This window comes from Oncorhynchus gorbuscha, linkage group LG02 (genome assembly GCF_021184085.1).
Source record: "Oncorhynchus gorbuscha isolate QuinsamMale2020 ecotype Even-year linkage group LG02, OgorEven_v1.0, whole genome shotgun sequence".
Lineage (NCBI taxonomy): Eukaryota > Metazoa > Chordata > Actinopteri > Salmoniformes > Salmonidae > Oncorhynchus > Oncorhynchus gorbuscha.
This window is the reverse complement of record NC_060174.1, coordinates 96,871,529-96,891,335: the sequence shown is the minus strand read 5'-3', so window position 1 is coordinate 96,891,335 and position 19,807 is coordinate 96,871,529. Positions and strand designations below refer to the sequence as shown.

At 43.2% G+C, this 19,807-nt stretch overlaps 1 protein-coding gene across 3 annotated transcripts in view; it reads left to right on the top strand.

The window, feature by feature from the left end:
* The window catches only part of LOC124013812 (long-chain-fatty-acid--CoA ligase 6-like), a 102,830-nt gene that overhangs the window by 63,696 nt on the left and 19,327 nt on the right, over positions 1 to 19,807 (top strand). For all 3 annotated transcript variants that reach the window (XM_046328374.1, XM_046328365.1, XM_046328381.1), the window contains 8 exons: positions 6,705 to 6,925; positions 8,974 to 9,091; positions 14,811 to 14,875; positions 15,345 to 15,446; positions 15,715 to 15,814; positions 18,008 to 18,186; positions 18,919 to 18,951; positions 19,703 to 19,754. In XM_046328374.1, the coding sequence (XP_046184330.1) occupies positions 6,705 to 6,925; positions 8,974 to 9,091; positions 14,811 to 14,875; positions 15,345 to 15,446; positions 15,715 to 15,814; positions 18,008 to 18,186; positions 18,919 to 18,951; positions 19,703 to 19,754 (870 nt within the window). The remainder of the gene's footprint in view (positions 1 to 6,704; positions 6,926 to 8,973; positions 9,092 to 14,810; positions 14,876 to 15,344; positions 15,447 to 15,714; positions 15,815 to 18,007; positions 18,187 to 18,918; positions 18,952 to 19,702; positions 19,755 to 19,807) is intronic.

Sequence of the window (19,807 nt, the reverse complement as noted above, 5' to 3'; positions counted from 1 at the left end):
AATCAATAGCCTCAATAGTGTCAGCTAGTTTGGTGTAATTAGAATGAATAATACATTGACACACAGACAATGAAGCACAATGTGATCTCCTGAGATGGACCAGGATGCCCGTGTTGTTCAATCATGTACCCATTCTTCAGGCTAGCGTGTTCGATTCAACGAGCCTAGGACTAGCCTATATCTACATGTACCTTTGCAGTAGAGTTTGACATTTCCCTCTGCTCTATTGTTACCACAGATGCTAAGCTATGTACTGTAAGCTTTGCAGAGCAACAGGAAGGGAGCGTATGGCATGTGTGTCTCTGATTGCCCATTCAATGAAAGCAAATGTGTGACCTACTGTGTATTCCCTTTATGCTTCCCATTTTCTTCCCCCTCTGCCATGTTACTCACACCTCACATCCTGCCAGCCACTGCCTGTGGTCCTGCTGCCACATGTAGCCTACAGCTAACACGCATGCAAGCACGCACATGCTGACTTTCATTCATATCCCCCAGGCAACAACAGAGCATCTCCTCCGCCACACACGTTTACAGTAGCACACACAATCTCATGCATTCACATGCACAACATGCAGTCATGTGCACAGTCTCGCTCGCTCGCCTGGTATCAGCAGGCATCCCCTCTCCCTCGGCGACGGTGTGGCCAGGCAGGCTCATCGGGGACTGTTGTAACCCAGAAATCACACCAGCATGTATGAACTCAGTGTGTGTTCCAAATGGCACCCTATTTCCTATATAGTTCACTAATTTTGAACAGAGCCCTATAGGCCCTGGTCAAAAGTGGTGGGAAATTAAAGGGAACAGGATGCCATTTGGGACCAGGACGAGTCTCCCTGCCAGGGTCTGTATAGCCGTGTCACTGGTTAATGTAGTAAAGGAGCAATATATAGAGTGCATTCTGGAAGTATTCAGACGCCTCCACATGTTGTTACGTTACAGCCTTATTCTAAAATTGATTTAAGAGTTTTTTTCCCCTCATCAATCTACACACAATACCCCATAATGAGAAAACAAAATTATTATTATTTTTTTTGCAAATGTATTAAAACAAAAAAAAAACTGATATAACATTAACATAAGTATTCAGACCCTTTACTCAGTACTTTGCTAAAGCACCTTTGGCAGTGATTACAGCCTCGATTCTTCTTGGGTATGACGCTACAAGATTGGCACGCCTGTGTTTGGGGAGTTTCTCCCATTCTTCTCTACAAATCCTCTCAAGCTCTGTCAAGATGGATGGGGAGCATCACTGCACAGTTATTTTCAGGTCTCTCCAGAGATGTTTGATCAGGTTCAAGTCCATGCTCTGGTTGGCCACTCAAGGACATTCAGAGACTTGTCCTGAGCTCTCTGGAGCAGGTTTTCATCAATGATCTCTCTGTACTTTGCTCCGTTTATCTTTCCCTCGATCCTGACTAGTCTCCAAGTCCCTGCCGCTGAATAACATCCCCACAGCGTGATGCTGCCACCACCATGCTGCACCGTAGGGATGGTGCCAGGTCTCCTCCAGATGTGACGCTTGGCATTCAGGCCAGAGAATCTCATGGTCTGAGAGTCCATTAGGTGCCTTTTGGCAAACTCCAAGCGGGCTATCATGTGCCTTTTTATTGAGGAGTGGCTTCCGTCTGGCCACTCTACTATAAAGGCCTTATTGGTGGAGTGCTGCAGAGATGGTTGTTATTCTGGAAGGTTCTCCCATCTCCACAGAGGAACTCTGGAGCTTTTTCAGAGCGACCATTGGGTTCTTGGTTACCTCCTTGACCAAGTTCCTTCTCCCCTGATTGCTGAGGTTGGCCGGGTGGCTAACTCTAGGACGAGTCTTGGTGGTTCTAAACTTCTTCCATTTAAGAATGATGGAGGCCACTGTGTTCTTGGGGACATTCAATGCTGCAGATTTTTGGTGTCTTCCCAAGATCTGTGCAATCTTGTCTCGGAGCTCTATGGACAACTCCTTTGACCTCATGGCTTGGTTTTTGCTCTGACATGCACTGTCAACTGTGGGTGCCTTTTCAAATAATGTCCAATCATTTAAATTGACTACAGGTGGACTCCAAACAAGTTTTAGAAACATCTCAAGGATTATAAATTAAAACAGGATGCACCTGAGCTCAATTTTGAGTTTCATAGCAAAGGGTCTGAATACTTATGCCAGTGTGATATTTCTGGTGTCTTTTGTGAGAAAAATGTCTGAAAACCAGTTTTGGGATATTATGGGATATTGTGTGTAGAATTAATTTAATCCATTTTAGAATAAGACTGTAATGTAGCAAAATGTAGATAAAAAATAAATCAATGGTTCTGGATACTTTCCAAAGGCACAGTATTACAGCAAGACTGATGTTTTCACCTTAACCCCAATGGGCCTCGACAGACACTCTGGACAAGGAAGCTGTGGCTAGGTCACATGACACCATCATCCCACTGTGGCAATAGATTCACACATCATGTTTTAGATCTGTTTGACTTTTACATGCTCTCTTGGCAGGGTAACCATATGTAAATAATGTGTATCAATGGACTGTGTGTGTGTGTGTGTGTGTGTGTGTGTGTGTGTGTGTGTGTGTGTGTGTGTGTGTGTGTGTGTGTGTGTGTGTGTGTGTGTGTGTGTGTGTGTGTGTGTGTGTGTGTGTGTGTGTGTGTGTGTGTGTGTGTGTGTGTGTGTGTGTGTGTGTGTGTGTGTGTGTGTGTGTGTGTGTGTGTGTGTGTGTGTGTGTGTGATGGCCGGTATAGCTCTGCTCTTTGATCTCTCTGGCAGTGTAATTCACCCTCATCAAGGCTGAAAAAGGCTGAGATGGATATCGGACAGACGCCGCTGTCTGCCACCTCTGGGCATCAACGTCTGTTCTAATGAATAGCAACACTCTTAGCTACTGAACTTCTAGGCCTAGGCTTGTATGATAATAATACTCTGAAACAAGGAAGACGAGGATGATATAGCCATAGAAATAAGAATTCATAGACTGGACTTGGAAGCTCAAACCCTGGCAATTGACTTGAATGGAGACGTCCTTCCTATTCATTCCTACCCCTAACCCATATTTCTATGAGTATAGCAGTGTGGAAATCAGTTTGTGTAAAGCATTGTTTTCCAAACTTTTTATAGTCCCGTACCCCTTCAAACATTCAACATCCAGCTGAGTACCCCCTCTAGCACCAGGGTCAGCGCAATCTCAAATGTTGTTTTTTCGCCATCGTTGTAAGCCTGCTACAAACACTATACTACACATTTCTTAAACATAAGAATGAGTGTGAGTTTTTGTTACAACCCAGCTCGTGGGAAGTGGGTTGTTATTTCGCTGAACACTAGATCCCTAACCCTAACCATTCATTTGATTTTTGGGCAGTGAAACGAGGCTACTCAGGCGAGAGAAAAAAACTCACCCAAATGTATAGCCCCGTTGGAAAATATAAATGGAGTATTTGAAAATGTGAAGAATTTTTGTATTTTTTAAATACATGTTTTTTTATATATATTTTTTAATGCAAATCACATTTTTATTTGGCATACCCCTGACGGCATTGCTCGTACCTGCTGTAAAGCCAACCTTTGTACCAGGCATCCTATATCATTATGAGCAGTAATAGTATTACCGTCATGACTTATTATTGTAACCTTTCTGTAACTTTCCCATAGAGATGGTACTGATAGGGTCGTACACCTCATGACCAGAAATAAGTGGACACCTGCTTGTTGAACATCTCATTCCAAAATCATGGTCATTAATATGGAGTTGGTTCCCCTTTTGCTTCTATAACAGCCTCTGCCCTTCTGGGAAGGCTTTCCACCAGATTTTTACATTTTTAATTTGACCTTTATTTATACAGGTTTTTCTCATTGAGATAACATCTGTGTTCCAAGAGAGACCTGGTCCAATAGCAGCAGGGGGGACAACGTTTCAGACAAAACAACTTACTAACACAACATTAAACAAAACTATAAACACACATACAGTACAACAAAAACATTTTAAGGTCTTGACTAAAAACAGCTGGCCTAAAAACATTTACACTCTTCTATGATATATACATCGATCAAGTGTTTAAACTCCACCAATGGAACTACAGTAGATCATCAAGTTTTTAAATGTTCAGGAGAAAATTCCAGGACCACGGAGCAAAGTTACTAAAACTATTTCTACCACGACCTGTTCTAACTTTTGGTTCTGTTAGAAGCAAAAGAGAATGGGACCGTGATTTATATTTATTTACTGACATGACTAAAAAAGAACAGAGATAAAATGGCATTTGACCCAATATGGCCTTAAAAATCAGTGTATATCAGTGTTTAAGCCTACGCAAGGTCAATGACAACCAGCCAACAGCGCTGTAGAGATCACAATGATGTGTTAGACGTTTTTGATTTGTAATGATCCTGAGGGCTGCATGATATACTGAATCAAGTGCTCTCAGGTTGGTGGTTGAGGCCTGCATATATATAACATCACTAAAATATAAAACCGCCAGTAATGTACATCGTCCCCGCTCCTTCCTGGCCTTACCAGCCTTATGCCGGTAATAAAAACCTATTTTCAGCTTGAGCTTCCTTATCAAGTTCTCTACATGCACAGTGAAGCTCAGCTTATCATCAACCCACACACCCAAATATCGGTACTCTTTAACTTGCTCCATAGTATGTCCAGCTAATGGAGCAATGACATGATTAGTAACATGCCTGGCATTTGAAAATACCATTCATTTTGCTTTACCCGAATTGACAACCAGCTTTAAATCATGCAGATTCTGTTGTATGATGCTAAATGCTCTTTGGGCATTTCCAAAGCTAAAGATAAACTACTACCACTTGAATAAATAACCATCTGCATAAAAATTAACATCTGCTGTTTCAATAAGATCCCCAATGTTGTTGATATACCTGAGCACAATTCTATGGACTCAGATTTACAACCATCTGCCATTACACATTGTGTACGATTTGCTAGGTAATTTATAAACCAATCTAGAGCATGACCAGTAATTCCACAACATTTTAACCTTTGCACTAACACAGCATGGTCCACGGTGTCAAAAGCCTTTGACAAATCAATAAAGACAGACACACAATGTAACTTCTTATCAAGAGCACATGTTGGAACATTGCTGCTGTGACTTGCTTCCATTCAGCCACAAGAGCATTAGTGAGGCACTGATGTTGGACGATTAGGCCTGGCTTGCAGTCGGCATTCCAATTCATCCCAAAGATGTTCAATGGGGTTGAGGTCAGGGCTCTGTGCTGACCAGTCAAGTTCTTCCACACCGATCTCGACAAACCGTTTCTGTATGGACTTCGTTTTGTGCACGGGGGAATTGTCATGCTGAAACAGGAAAGGCCCTTCCCCAAACTGTTGCCACAAAGTTGTAAGCACAGAATTGTCTAGAATGTCATTGTATGCTGTAGTGTAAAGATTTCCCTTCACTGGAACTAAGGGGCCTAGCTCGAACTATGAAAACCAGTCCCAGACCGTTATTCCTCCTCCACCAAACTTTACAGTTGGCACTATGCATTGGGGCAGGTATCGTTCCCCTGGCATCCACCAAACCTAGATTAGCCCATCGGATTACCAGATGGTGAAGCATGATTCATTACTCCAGAGAACGTGTTTCCACTGCTCCAGTCCAATGGCGGTGAGCTTTACACCACTCCAGCCAATGCTTGGCATTGCATATGGTGATCTTACGCTTGTGTGCGGCCATGTAAACCCATTTCATGAAACTCCTGAAGAACAGTTCTTGTGCTGACGTTGCTTCCAAAGGCATTTTGGAACTCAGCAGTGAGTGTTGCAACCGAGGACATGCAATTTTTACGTGCTTCAGCACTCGGCGGTCCCGTTCTGTGAGCATGTATGGCCTACCACTTCGCGGCTGAGCCGGTGTTGCTCCTAGACGTTTCCACTTCACAATAACAGCACTTACAGTTGACGAATTTACTTGTTGGAAAGGTGGCATCCTATGACGGTGCCACGTTGAATGTCACTGAGCTCTTCAGTAAGGCCATTCTACTGCCAATGTTTGTCTATGGAGATTGCAAGGCTGTGTGCTCGATTTTATACACTTGCCAGCAACGGGTGTGGCTGAAATGACCGAATCCACTAATTTAAAGAGGTGTCCACATACTTGTATGTGTGTATATATAGTGTGTACTGTAGTTAAAAACACTCGTACTTGTCAGTTTTGACAGAAGAGGAAGTGTGGCCTGTTCTCTTTTGGTAGATGAGGGGTTTCACACGGTGGCTGCTGTAACTGTCATTGCTGCGGTCTATTTCTGCTGCATAGTGAAGCAAGAACAACAAGGAAATTAATCTGATTGGCAGTGCGGTGTTGTTATGTGTGACTCGCACCACTAAGGACGGGAGAAAGAAATTCAGCATTTAAACCGTCCACCAACCTGCCACACTAAATAATGTATATTATACATCATGGGCTGGGCTTCATGCTTGATCGTATAGTTTTGTACTGTATTTGCATTCGGCTTTTCTAAGTTCATCTCTGACTTCTAAAGCTGTACGGTACAAAACATACTTTATATAGTAAAGATCTACTGTGTTGTGGGATCAAGCTAAATCCTAATTCTGTAAGTCATAACCCTGCATCTCCCCCTCTCTTTCCCTCCCCCTCCTCCCTCCCCCTCTCTATCTTCTCCTCTCTTTCTGCCCCCCTCTCTTCCCTTCTCTATCTCTCTTCCCCCTCCTGCTATCCCACTCCAGAGCTGAGTTCCACCCTGATGGAGAGGATGCAGACCCAGGAGCTGCAGAGCAGTCTACAGCTGCCAGAGCTGGATGAGTTAAACCAGTTCTTCCGCTCCCTGCCCATCTCCACACTGGTGGGCATCGGTGCCCTGACCGCCGTGCTGGCCTACTGGCTGGCCACACGGCCACGTGCCATCTCTCCTCCCTGCAATCTCCAACACCAGTCTGAAGAAGTGGCGGTAAGCCAACGAATCACGATACAATACTCCACCTGGATCTGTATTCGCAACATGTCTCAGAAAAGCAGTGCTGATCTAGGATCTGTTTAGTCTTTTAGATCATAATGAATAATACAGGGTGTACCTGATCCTAGAACAGCACTTTCTGAGATGCTTTGGGGCCGATTCAGACTTAGAAATTAATGCCTTTCCTGCGTACTTCTCAGTATTTGGTCGCGTAACACGCTCTTTAGGTGTGGCTACCTTGCACGCTCTGAATACATTTCATTTAACTGCTGAAAACCCTGCCACTTGCAGGCCAACAGATTTCCTTGTGGAGTGGTCATTCGATTTTTTAGTACATTTAGCTTAAACCATCCCTTTAAATACGATGTACCTTTTAGTTTCAATTTTGTCCACAGACTTACTCAAATATATGGAGAGAACGGGTTCAGAATATCTGGAATCAATGAAAGAAAGCTATTTAAATACACACATTCATCTCCATTTCAGCACCAGTTGGTAGATTTAAAAATACTCTGATCTTGTAGGTTATTTAGGTTTAGGAAAGTATTTATGAATCATAAGAAACAGATTTGGAGAGCCTCTACACATGAAAGAAAGAAAACGGTGGTTTGATTCATTCTGAAAAAGGGAATTACGTTTAATTTACACCCGCTTGACTCAGGCACATCCTCACAACAGCCCAGTTTCAGTTGGCGAATCAGAATTTTCAGGGAGTCTCCCTGTAGTTTTACATTAACAGAAGAAGCATGCTCGCACACATACATACACTCACACACACACACACACACACACACACACACACACACACACACACACACACACACACACACACACACACACACACACACACACACACACACACACACACACACACACACACACACACACACACACACACACACACACACACACACACACACACACACACACACACACACACACAGAGACACTTTTCAGGTACAGTTTAAGCTCCACTGCTTCCTTTTCTTTAGCCTTTTCCTTCTTGCTTTGAGTAGCTCTCATACTGAGTAACTCCCATGCACATGCCCGGTTGCCACAAACCATAATGGCCTCTGTACTCAATTTATCAGGAGAGGAATGGAGGGTATTTAAACCCCCTAGAGTCAATCTAAGTAACAATAATAAATAAATAAATCCCCATCAAAATCTGTCAGCCGATGTCACACTTCCGTATCTGCGGTGAAGTGTCAGAGCTGGAGCGGTGTTTGTCAGGCCATGAGACATCCCAAATTCTGCAGCGTTTGAACGGTTTGACCAACTATTATGACCACTATATGGAAAGGGGAGGCTTTCGCCAACATGATAGTGTTCTCCATTTTTCTCCACGACTCCCACAAGTGTCACGGGACTTGTCTGAGGGTAACTGATACTGGTTGAAAGAAATTACTGGAAGTATGAAGGTAGTTTTGTGCCTACCCAAAAGGGGTTAAATATGTGTAAAAATATATATATATATTTCATGGGCTTACTCATATCTTCTAGATATAGGACAAACACTTCAAAACCTTGTTTCTTATGATACATTTATGAATGTGTTATTCAATGCATTTCTCTTGGCTGTTGTAGGAAAGGCTAAATTAAATGTTTTATCAAATAATTATTGTATATATGTTTATATCTAAAAAGGTCCTACAATTCTAAATCAAATAGCTAAATGATCCATAGTATAACCATCTTAAAACAATTCCAATGTCAGCTTAGAACCCTCCCTTTACTACTATAAACAATCATAGACTGACTTAGGTGTCAGCAACCACTCAGGCCTAAAGACGGATATTCGACGTGTAAACCAATCTCTCTTTCTGCCCTGAGGCTTCTGTACTGTACCTGTTAAAGCATGTATAAAAGCTGGCAATTTGCATAATAACAATAATAATAATGGCTCCCATAGCTTAGAGAATAAGGATTTGGATTTGGAATATATATTTGGACTACATCCAGAAATAGCCATGTTGTTACTTTGGTGTGTGTGTCCTAGCCTCACTGTCTGTGTCTATCTCCTCATGTCTGTCTGTCTCTAGCATGAAGATGGGGTTCGCAGGTCCATGCTGGGGGACAGCCCCAATAATCTGCTGACACACTACCACGAGGATGCCAAAACCATGTATGAGGTGTTCCAGAGAGGCCTCCACATAGCCGGTGTGCGCTCACACACACACACACACACACACACACACACACACACACACACACACACACACACACACACACACACACACACACACACACACACACACACACACACACACACACACACACACACACACACACACACACACACACACACACACACACACACACACACACACACTGTGGTCTGAAAAAGTGCTGGTGCACTGTCTGTGTGGTCCGTCTGGTGAGGGGATAAAGTACTATCTAGATTACCATGGCAACTGAGAGCATTGGAAGTAGCATCTGAGGTGAGGCCTAAAGTCAGACTGCGGACAGACTAGACTGTGTATACAGTACCAGTCAAAAGTTTGGACACACCTACTCATTCAAGGGTTTTTCTTTTTTTGTACTATTTTCTATACTGTAGAATAATAGCGAAGACATCAAAACTATGAAATAACACATTTGGAATCATGTAGTAACCAAAAAATGGATTCTTCAAAGTAACCACTCTTTACCGTGATGATGTCTTTGCACACTCTTGGCATTCTCTCAACCAACTTCATGAGGTAGTCACCTGGTATGCATTTTAATTAACAGGTGTGCCTTGTTAAAAGCTAATTTGTGGAATTTCTTTCCTTATGCGTTTGAGCCAATCAGTTGTGTTGTGACAAGGTAGGGGTGGTATACCGAAGACATCCCTATTTGGTAAAAGACCAAGTCCATATTATGGCAAGTACAGCTCAAATATGCAAAGAGAAACGGCAGTCCATCATTACTTCAAGACGGAACATTTCAAGAACTTTGAAGGTTTCTTCAAGTACAGTCGCAAAAAACATCCAGCGCTATGATGAAACTGGCTCTCATGAGGACCACCACGGGAAAGGAAGACACAGAGTTACCTCTGCTGCAGAGGATAGGTTCATTAGAGTTACCAGCCTCAGAAATTGGAGCACAAATCAATGCTTCACAGAGTTCAAGTAACAGACACATCTCAACAACAACTGTTCAGAGGAGACTGCGTGAATCAGGCCTTCATGGTTGAATTGCTGCAAAGAAATCACTACCAAAGGACACCAGTAAGAAGAAGTGATTTGCTTGGGCCAAGAAACACGAGCAATGGACATTAGACCAGTGGAAATCTGTCCTTCGTTCTGATGAGTCCAAATTTGAGATGTTTGGTTCCAACCACTTGTCTTGTGAGAAGCAGAGTAGGTGAATGGATGATCTCCACGTGTGTGGTTCCCACAGTGAAGCATGGAGGAGGAGGTGTGATGGTGTGGGTTACAGTACATACAGTAGGACATACTGAAAAGCACTTACACATCCTGTGTTTGATTTCTTTCAGAGAGTCATGGAGTTGGAGGCTAACCAGAACCCACATTAAATAATGAATGTAAATTTTAACCTGGCAAAAACACGTTGTGTGGGAAGAAAGGTCATCGGGGAAAGGGCCACCGTTGATGTGCCGGGTCAGAGAGGAGCAAATATCACAATGTGTGCTGCAATCTCGAGTGCTGGTTTGGGCCTGCAGAAATGCCAGATTGGTCCCTACAACACTGAGCACTTCCACCAACAACTGGTGCCAGAAGCAGAAAGGGAGGAAACACGAGGACATTTGTGATTGCATGGGGCAATGTAGAATTACACCATTCACATGCAATCCCAAACTGGTTTTCAGCCCATCCAAGGATTTCCATTTTCCTCCCTCCCTACTCACCTTTCCTCAACCCCATTGCGGATTTTTGATCATCGGCCACATGACCAAATGTCCCCCCTTGATGCCATGGATGCCGGCTGCAGAGACATCTCAGCTGAAGACCGCCAGGAGTGGATGAGGCAGGCCAAGCATTTCTATCCAAGGTGCATAGCGAGAAACGACATAAGATGTGATGTGGACGAGAACATGTGTCCAAATGCTGAAGATGGTATAGATTAGAACAGGACGGGGCATTGTACTGTTTTTTCCCTTCCGTGCCTTTTTTACTGTAATTGTGTTGTATTTTTACACATTTGGAACTAAAGGCCATGTATGTTGGAGGTGTTGTTGAACCAAAGGCCATGTATGTTGGAGGTGTTGTTGAACTAAAGGCCATGTATGTTGGAGGTGTTGTTGAACTAAAGGCCATGTATGTTGGAGGTGTTGTTGAACCAAGGGCCATGTATGTTGGAGGTGTTGTTGAACTAAAGGTCATGTATGTTGGAGGTATTGTTGAACCAAAGGCCATGTATGTTGGATGTGTTGTTGAACCAAAGGTCATGTATGTTGGAGGTATTGTTGAACCAAAGGCCATGTATGTTGGATGTGTTGTTGAACTAAAGGCCATGTATGTTGGAGGTGTTGTTGAACCAAAGGTCATGTATGTTGGATGTGTTGTTGAACCAAAGGTCATGTATGTTGGAGGTATTGTTGAACCAAAGGCCATGTATGTTGGATGTGTTGTTGAACTAAAGGCCATGTATGTTGGAGGTGTTGTTGAACTAAAGGCCATGTATGTTGGATGTGTTGTTGAACCAAAGGTCATGTATGTTGGAGGTGTTGTTGAACCAAAGGCCATGTGTGTTGGAGGTGTTGTTGAACCAAAGGCCATGTGTGTTGGAGGTGTTGTTGAACCAAAGGTCATGTATGTTGGATGTGTTGTTGAACCAAAGGTCATGTATGTTGGATGTGTTGTTGAACCAAAGGCCATGTATGTTGGATTTTTTGTTGATCACAATTTCACAAGTTGCTAATAAAGTTTTTACTGCAGCAATTCTGTCACTTACTATTTTATCTACTGTACATTCTATAAAGTAAAGATGACTCATTCACTTTTAGATAGTGTGTTGCCAAAAAGGCACACATACGACACTCAACCAACCAATGTAGAGTGGTTTACAGTAAAAGGAAATGGAATTATAAAAAACGGTGTATTTCATATTGTCTATTGTATGCAGTTAGAACTGAAACATGAAAAATAATGCAGTTTTTGTAATGCCATCAACTGTTAGTATTTTGAAAGTTGTTATGCTATGATTGACTATATGTTGCTCTTAAATAGAAAAAATGCTAGTGTTTTGACAAAATGATTAGATATTGAGTCTGGTTTGCCGTGTTTTTATAGAGAGTGTCGGTAAACAACGTTTTTTTGCATTTTGAAATGCGGAGTTGGTATTTAATGAACAAAATGTGGTTTTGAGCAGAACATTTACTATTTGTCTAATTGTGTGATGTCGGTGTGTTGCAGTGTTAAGAGTTTAGAAAAAGTATCTTAAGTACAAGTAAACACTTTAATAGCCGAGCAGTTAGTCACTAACTGTGACTAGCTGGCTGACTGACTAGCTGACTGACTAGCTGACTAGCTGACTGACTAGCTGACTGACTAGCTGACTGACTAGCTGACTGACTAGCTGACTGACTAGCTGACTAGCTGACTGACTGACTGACTGATTAACTGACTGACTGATTAACTGACTGACTGATTAACTGACTGACTGATTAACTGACTAGCTGACTAACTGACTGACTATATTTACATTTTAGTCATTTAGCAGACGGTCTTATGACAGACTGACTGACTGACTCGCTGACTAACTGACTTGCTGAATGACTAGCTGACTACATAAATATAGTTACATTTACATATTAGTCATTTAGCAGACAGTCTTATTTCAGACTGACTGACTGACTTATTTCAGACTGACTGACTGCCGCAGTCATCCCCCTCTTCAAAGGGGGAGACACCCTGGACCCAAACTGTGACAGACCTATATCCATCCTGCCCTGCCTATCTAAGGTCTTCGAAAGCCAAGTCAACAAACAGGTCACTGACCATCTCGAATCCCACCCTACCTTCTCCGCTGTGCAATCTGGTTTCCGAGCCGGTCACGGGTGCACCTCAGCCACACTCAAGGTACTAAACGATATCATAACCGCCATCGATAAAAGACAGTACTGTGCAGCCGTCTTCATCGACCTTGCCAAGGCTTTCGACTCTGTCAATCACCATATTCTTATCGGCAGACTCAGTAGCCTCGGTTTTTCGGATGACTGCCTTGCCTGGTTCACCAATTACTTTGCAGACAGAGTTCAGTGTGTCAAATCGGAGGGCATGCTGTCCGGTTCTCTGGCAGTCTCTATGGGGGTGCCACAGGGTTCAATTCTCGGGCCGACTCTTTTCTCTGTATATATCAATGATGTTGCTCTTGCTGCGGGCGATTCCCTGATCCACCTCTACGCAGACGACACCATTCTATATACTTTCGGCCCGTCATTGGACACTGGGCTATCTAACCTCCAAACGAGCTTCAATGCCATACAACACTCCTTCCGTGGCCTCCAACTGCTCTTAAACGCTAGTAAAACCAAATGCATGCTTTTCAACCGATCGCTGCCTGCACCTGCATGCCCGACTAGCATCACCACCCTGGATGGTTCCGACCTTGAATATGTGGACATCTATAAGTACCTAGGTGTCTGGCTAGACTGCAAACTCTCCTTCCAGACTCATATCAAACATCTCCAATCGAAAATCAAATCAAGAGTCGGCTTTCTATTCTGCAACAAAGCCTCCTTCACTCACGCCGCCAAGCTTACCCTAGTAAAACTGACTATCCTACCGATCCTTGACTTCGGCGATGTCATCTACAAAATGGCTTCCAACACTCTACTCAGAAAACTGGATGCAGTCTATCACAGTGCCATCCGTTTTGTCACTAAAGCACCTTATACCACCCACCACTGCGACTTGTATGCTCTAGTCGGCTGGCCCTCGCTACATATTCGTCGCCAGACCCACTGGCTCCAGGTCATCTACAAGTCCATGCTAGGTAAAGCTCCGCCTTATCTCAGTTCACTGGTCACGATGGCAACACCCATCCGTAGCACGCGCTCCAGCAGGTGTATCTCACTGATCATCCCTAAAGCCTCATTTGGCCGCCTTTCGTTCCAGTACTCTGCTGCCTGTGACTGGAACGTATTGCAAAAATCGCTGAAGCTGGAGACTTTTATCTCCCTCACCAACTTCAAACATCAGCTATCTGAGCAGCTAACCAATCGCTGCAGCTGTACATAGCCTATTGGTAAATAGCCCACCCATTTTCACCTACCTCATCCCCATACTGTTTTTATTTATTTACTTTTCTGCTCTTTTGCACACCAATATCTCTACCTGTACATGACCATCTGATCATTTATCACTCCAGTGTTAATCTGCAAAATTGTAATTATTCGCCTTCCTCCTCATGCCTTTTGGACACATTGTATATAGACTCCCCTTTTTTTCTACTGTGTTATTGACTTGTTAATTGTTTACTCCATGTGTAACTCTGTGTTGTCTGCTCACACTGCTATGCTTTATATTGGCCAAGTCACAGTTGCAAATGAGAACTTGTTCTCAACTAGCCTACCTGGTTAAATAAAGGTGGAATAAATTAAATAAAAAGACTGACTGACTGACTAGCTGACTAACTGACTTGCTGATTGACTAGCTGACTGACTGACTGACTAACTGACTAATTAAATGTAGTTAAATTGACATATTAGTCATTTAGCAGACGGTCTTATAACTGACTAACTGACTGATTCCAACATAATGCTGAGCAGCAATTGTAGTTAGTAGCCAGTAAAAAGACTGCTAAAGAGGAATCGATAGAGGAACAGAGACTGTACATGCATGGTCACAATGAGTGTCAGTCATGTGATCCTTTGGGGGTTTCTGTGTTTTTGTAAATTCACTGACTCGTCCTGTTGTGGTATTGTCTCTAGGTGATGGACCTTGCTTAGGCTCCCGGCTACCCGAAAAGCCTTACAAGTGGCTGTCCTATAAAGAGGTAAGCACAGAGTGGAACTACCTCTGTGCAGAACACTGAAGCACAAGAACAATCTATAGCTCTGTAGGTAACTCAGTCCTTGTAGTTTGTATTCCACTTGGATGTGTCATGTGGTTGATCAACAGATGCTCAGTTTACAGTACTTCCTACGTCTGCTGCTTCTAAAACATCTGTAGCAACACACAGTTGTATTTCAAGTTGATTTACACTAAAGCATTCTATTCATGGTATTTGATCTTCTATGTTACTGAGAGTGATTTATTCAGGAAGCTTATAAACACTTCAGTGTTGGAATGCTGCAGCTGGAAGGATTCTGGAGTTACAAAAACACTGCTCCAATATTTGATCTATGACATCATGACAGTTGAGGAGAGCATAGCGTAAACAAGCTTGTTTTATATTTTTTTATACTGGCATATTTCTTGTTTCAACATACGCTCAGCTGCTGCCCATTCATTTTCACTTCCAGGTCACAACCCGGGCGGAGTACTTAGGGTCGGGGCTGCTGAGCCAGGGCTGCACGCCGTGCCCAGATCAGTTCATCGGAGTGTTTGCACAAAACAGGCCAGAGGTGAGGTCATTGTCAAAGCGAGACATTATGTGTGTCTCAAATGGCACCCATTCCCTACATAGTGCAATATTTTTGACCAGACCCCTATTAAAAGTAGTGCACTATATAGGGAATAGGGTGCCATTTGGGACAAGACACTGATTTCCAATTGTTCTGACATAATATAAAGGTTAACAGCTCCAACTCCATTCGTGGAGGATTTTTTTTTATTGCGCTTTATGGCAACGGTGCCCTGGCCTCCTTTTGACCTGTCTGTCTCTAATTGCAGTGGATCATTTCGGAGCTGGCCTGCTACACCTACTCTATGGTGGTGGTGCCTCTGTATGACACACTAGGGCCTGATGCCATACGCTACATCATCAACACTGGTAAGACTAGCAGATTTCAGATTTCTGTGTCCCTTATGCCACCCTATTCACCTCTATGGGCCTTGGTCAAATCTAGTGCACGACATAGGGAATTAGGGATCCATTTGGGACAGAGCCCTACAGTAACTGTACTGCTGGCATTAGCGGTGCGTGATTAAAATCACCAAGGATTAGCATCCAGAAAAAAAATCCATATTACAACCTATGTGTTGTGATAATTACGTTGTTTTCTCTACAACCTGTTAGTTCAAATGCCTTACCACTGTGATATATAGATATGCCTAAGGCAGAGACAATAAGAACACAGTGGCAGAATAAATTCAACCACACCTTTGTTTCATCACTAAACCGGAGAGCAACCTCTGTCTGGTGAAGTCCACAAAGCATATTGCATGTTACAGTTACATGAACTACAGCATGATAAGTTAATGTTCCCCACATTTTCTGACTACTAAACAACTATTGATTTAGAACCACAGAGTTTTACCGCAAGTCTTAAAGAAAACAGAATCTGCCTCCACCATTCCAGAACCATTTCAACTTCAACATTTCAACATTATCTAATCACCTCTGCTTCGTCTAATACAGTGACAACTAAAATATATCAAAAACTATTTAGTCCAATCAACATAAGCTAAAGATGATGTGGCTGTCCATGGTACTGATTTCTGTGTGTGGTGTGTGTGTGTGTGTGTGTGTGTGTGTGTGTGTGTGTGTGTGTGTGTGTGTGTGTGTGTGTGTGTGTGTGTGTGTGTGTGTGTGTGTGTGTGTGTGTGTGTGTGTGTGTGTGTGTGTGTGTGTGTGTGTGTGTGTGTGTGTGTGTGTGTGTGTGTGTGTGCAAATAGAAAAAACATGTTGACTCACCCTACTTGTAGAGAAACGCCAATGCCATCCTCTTCTTTCATGTTGCTTAAACGGTCTATGTCATACACATACAGCACGTTTTTAGTTGTTGTTGTCCTCGGCTACTATGAATATACACCACTGGCTGCTGGAGCTTGTTGTGTGCTGGTGTAATTCTATAGCTAGGCCGGGGTTATGCCATACAGGTGTATGCCAACGCATAACCTATTGTGTTGGCACATGCCCTACCTTGCCCCGTCTTCTCTTTATTAACCTATAGCACTAGATCTGAGACTCTTCCTTTTATTTTAAAAGGAACATTTATTTAGTTTCATGGACCAGTTATTATGATAAGTATTTGGGGTCCAGTTGTGTTAAAAAATTATGTTACATTTTAGTTGTTTAGGATTCAGGCGGCCGTGGGTTTTGAAGGCCCTCGGATTGATACCCACCCAAAAAAGTTATTCTATATTTATTCTATATATTCTATATTTATTATATATATATATATTTGGGAAACTCTGTCTAGGGTATGCACATGTGGGTACGCAGACCCGCGAGCAACTGCGGCCCCTCATGAAGAGTTCAGTGGTTTTGTGGCCCCCACCCCATCAAAGTTGCCCATCCCTGCTATAGATGACGCTCATAAGCTGAGACACTCGTCCTTCCCTTCCTGAACAGTTGTCCTTAGACTAGAGAATTCTGTTTTATTGTGTTGTGTTTCAGACACACAATCCCTCTAGCTCCTCTCTCTCTCTCTCTCTCACACACACACACACACACACACACACACACACACACACACACACACACACACACACACACACACACACACACACACACACACACACACACACACACACACACACACACACACACACACACACACACACACACACACACACACACACACACACACACACACACACACACACACACACACACACACACACACACACAGAGGAATCAGGTTAGGGCTCACCTTCGCCTTATGCTGGTGGTAATGAGCTTAGCTCAGTTGGTTTGGGAGGAATGGAGAGCCTCTCTCTGTCGTTACACTTTCCTCCTTCCCCATGTCCTCAGGACTTTCCATCCTTCAGTTTGACACTAATCAGTTAACTGACATCAAACTCTGTCATGTTATTCATCTCTTTCCAACTGCCCCTCAGTTACACAGTGCTTTGGTTTTGGCCCAGTGTCCCAACATAATTTTTCTCTGCTCCAAGGCCGTGAAATGGAAATCTGTGTGTAGAGCAGTAGTTATCTGTGTGTTTACTAGCTAATTGGATCATGTATGTGTCTTCTATTTCTCACACAAGAAGTGGGGGCCTTTTGTGTGCTGTCTTTCAGCGGACATCGTCACAGTAATCTGTGACAAGCCTGAGAAGGCCCAGGTGCTTTTGGGTAACGTGGAGAGGCAGGAGACCCCTGGGCTGAAGAGAATCATCCTGATGGACCCCTTTGATCCTGCCCTGCTGGAGGAGGGGGCGGGCTGCGGGGTCATCGTCCAGTCCATGCAAGATGTGGAGGTAGGGATAGTGTGTAGGGGGGCACAGGTGATGGAGGAGTAGTGTATGGGGGTAGGGAGAGGGGAGAGAGGGAGAGAGGGAGGGGGAGAGTAGATTCTCATGGAGAGGGGAGGGAGGGGCTTCAGGTGGGGAGGGAGAGAGGCCTCAGCTCAGCTAATATAATGTATCAAAGCCCAACCCTGTCTATGCAGAGACCTGTAGCTCAGCTGTGTACTCTTTCCACTGCTTGCAAGCCACACAACTGATTCTTTGGAGAAGTATGAACAACACTTCAATGGCTCCATGTCTATGTACTCCGAACACTCCAAACACTAATGTATGACTGGTGTGTTGGCTATAACTTAATAAAGACTGTAGTATGTACAGTGTTTACTGTAATCCATGTACTAGCCCTCTGAGGGCAAGAGATAGGCATTATTATCTCTGCAGAACATGGTGGTATCTTGAACAGGTCTAGCCTGTTTCACTTCCTTGCTGTAAATTACCATGTCAACAAAAAACAAACATTATGAAAGAGGCGAAAGTTATGGTTAAATCCTACATTTTGTCAAATAAAGAAAGAATGCTTCCGTTACAGTTTACTAAATGAATCTAGTGTAAAACTATGCAAGCAAGAGAGAGTTGTTCAGATATTTAGTCCCTTCCACTTTATTATGGCTGTGTTTTATGGTTCTTCTAATGATTATCTAACACAAGATAATGTGCTTGTTTGCATGCTGCCGTCCCATCCAGGATCTGGGCAGAGACAACCACAGAAAGCCCCTGGTGAGTTCAGTCTTATATGTCTGGTCTAGTTAGTTGTCTGTGTCTCAAATAGCAACCTATTCCCTACTCAATCGATGCCGCCCAACTCTCACCTTAAAGTAGTGCACTAAATAGGGAATATGGTGTCAGTTGGACAGCATCCAGCCTGGAGATGTATACGGTCTGTCCCTGTCTGCCGCGCTCTGCACAGGCAGAATGCAGGAAGACCTCAGCGTGGTGCTGACTATGTTTTCTTATGTTTTAGACATATTTTAGACAGGATCTCTGGCTGGGTGACAGTTTTCCCTCCATGATCTATTTCTGTTCTGTATGCGGGTTGTGTTGAATGTGTACTTAAATGTTTGAATGTGGGAAAAAAAAGTTATACAATTCAGATTTGTGCTTTTGAGACCTGAGTACAAACCAATTGGTTCCCTTTGATTGCAATCTATGTGTGCTATTGTGTTAGAATTGAGATCACACCATCCAAGACAACACAGTAGAGAAGGTCTGCAAACATTCTTTAGCTGTCTGTTACTGTAGTAACCACTGTTTAAAATGCATACTGTATTGTATCGCTTTTGATCTCACATAGCACTTTAAGTCTGTGAGTGTTTTGTATTCTCGTTTTACGTGACCATCTTCTACATTCACATATTGCTTTAAATGCCTGAGATGGGCTAATATAACATTGACTATTATCTGAAGGTGATATCAATGAGTTCATGATCTCATTCGGACTATTTCCTGACTGTGCTTTTGTTCCCCACAGCCACCTACACCAGAAGATCTGTCCATCGTGTGCTTCACCAGTGGTACCACAGGTATCTCCATCTAGCCACCAGATAAACTATAGCTCGCCAAAGTGTCTTATTCT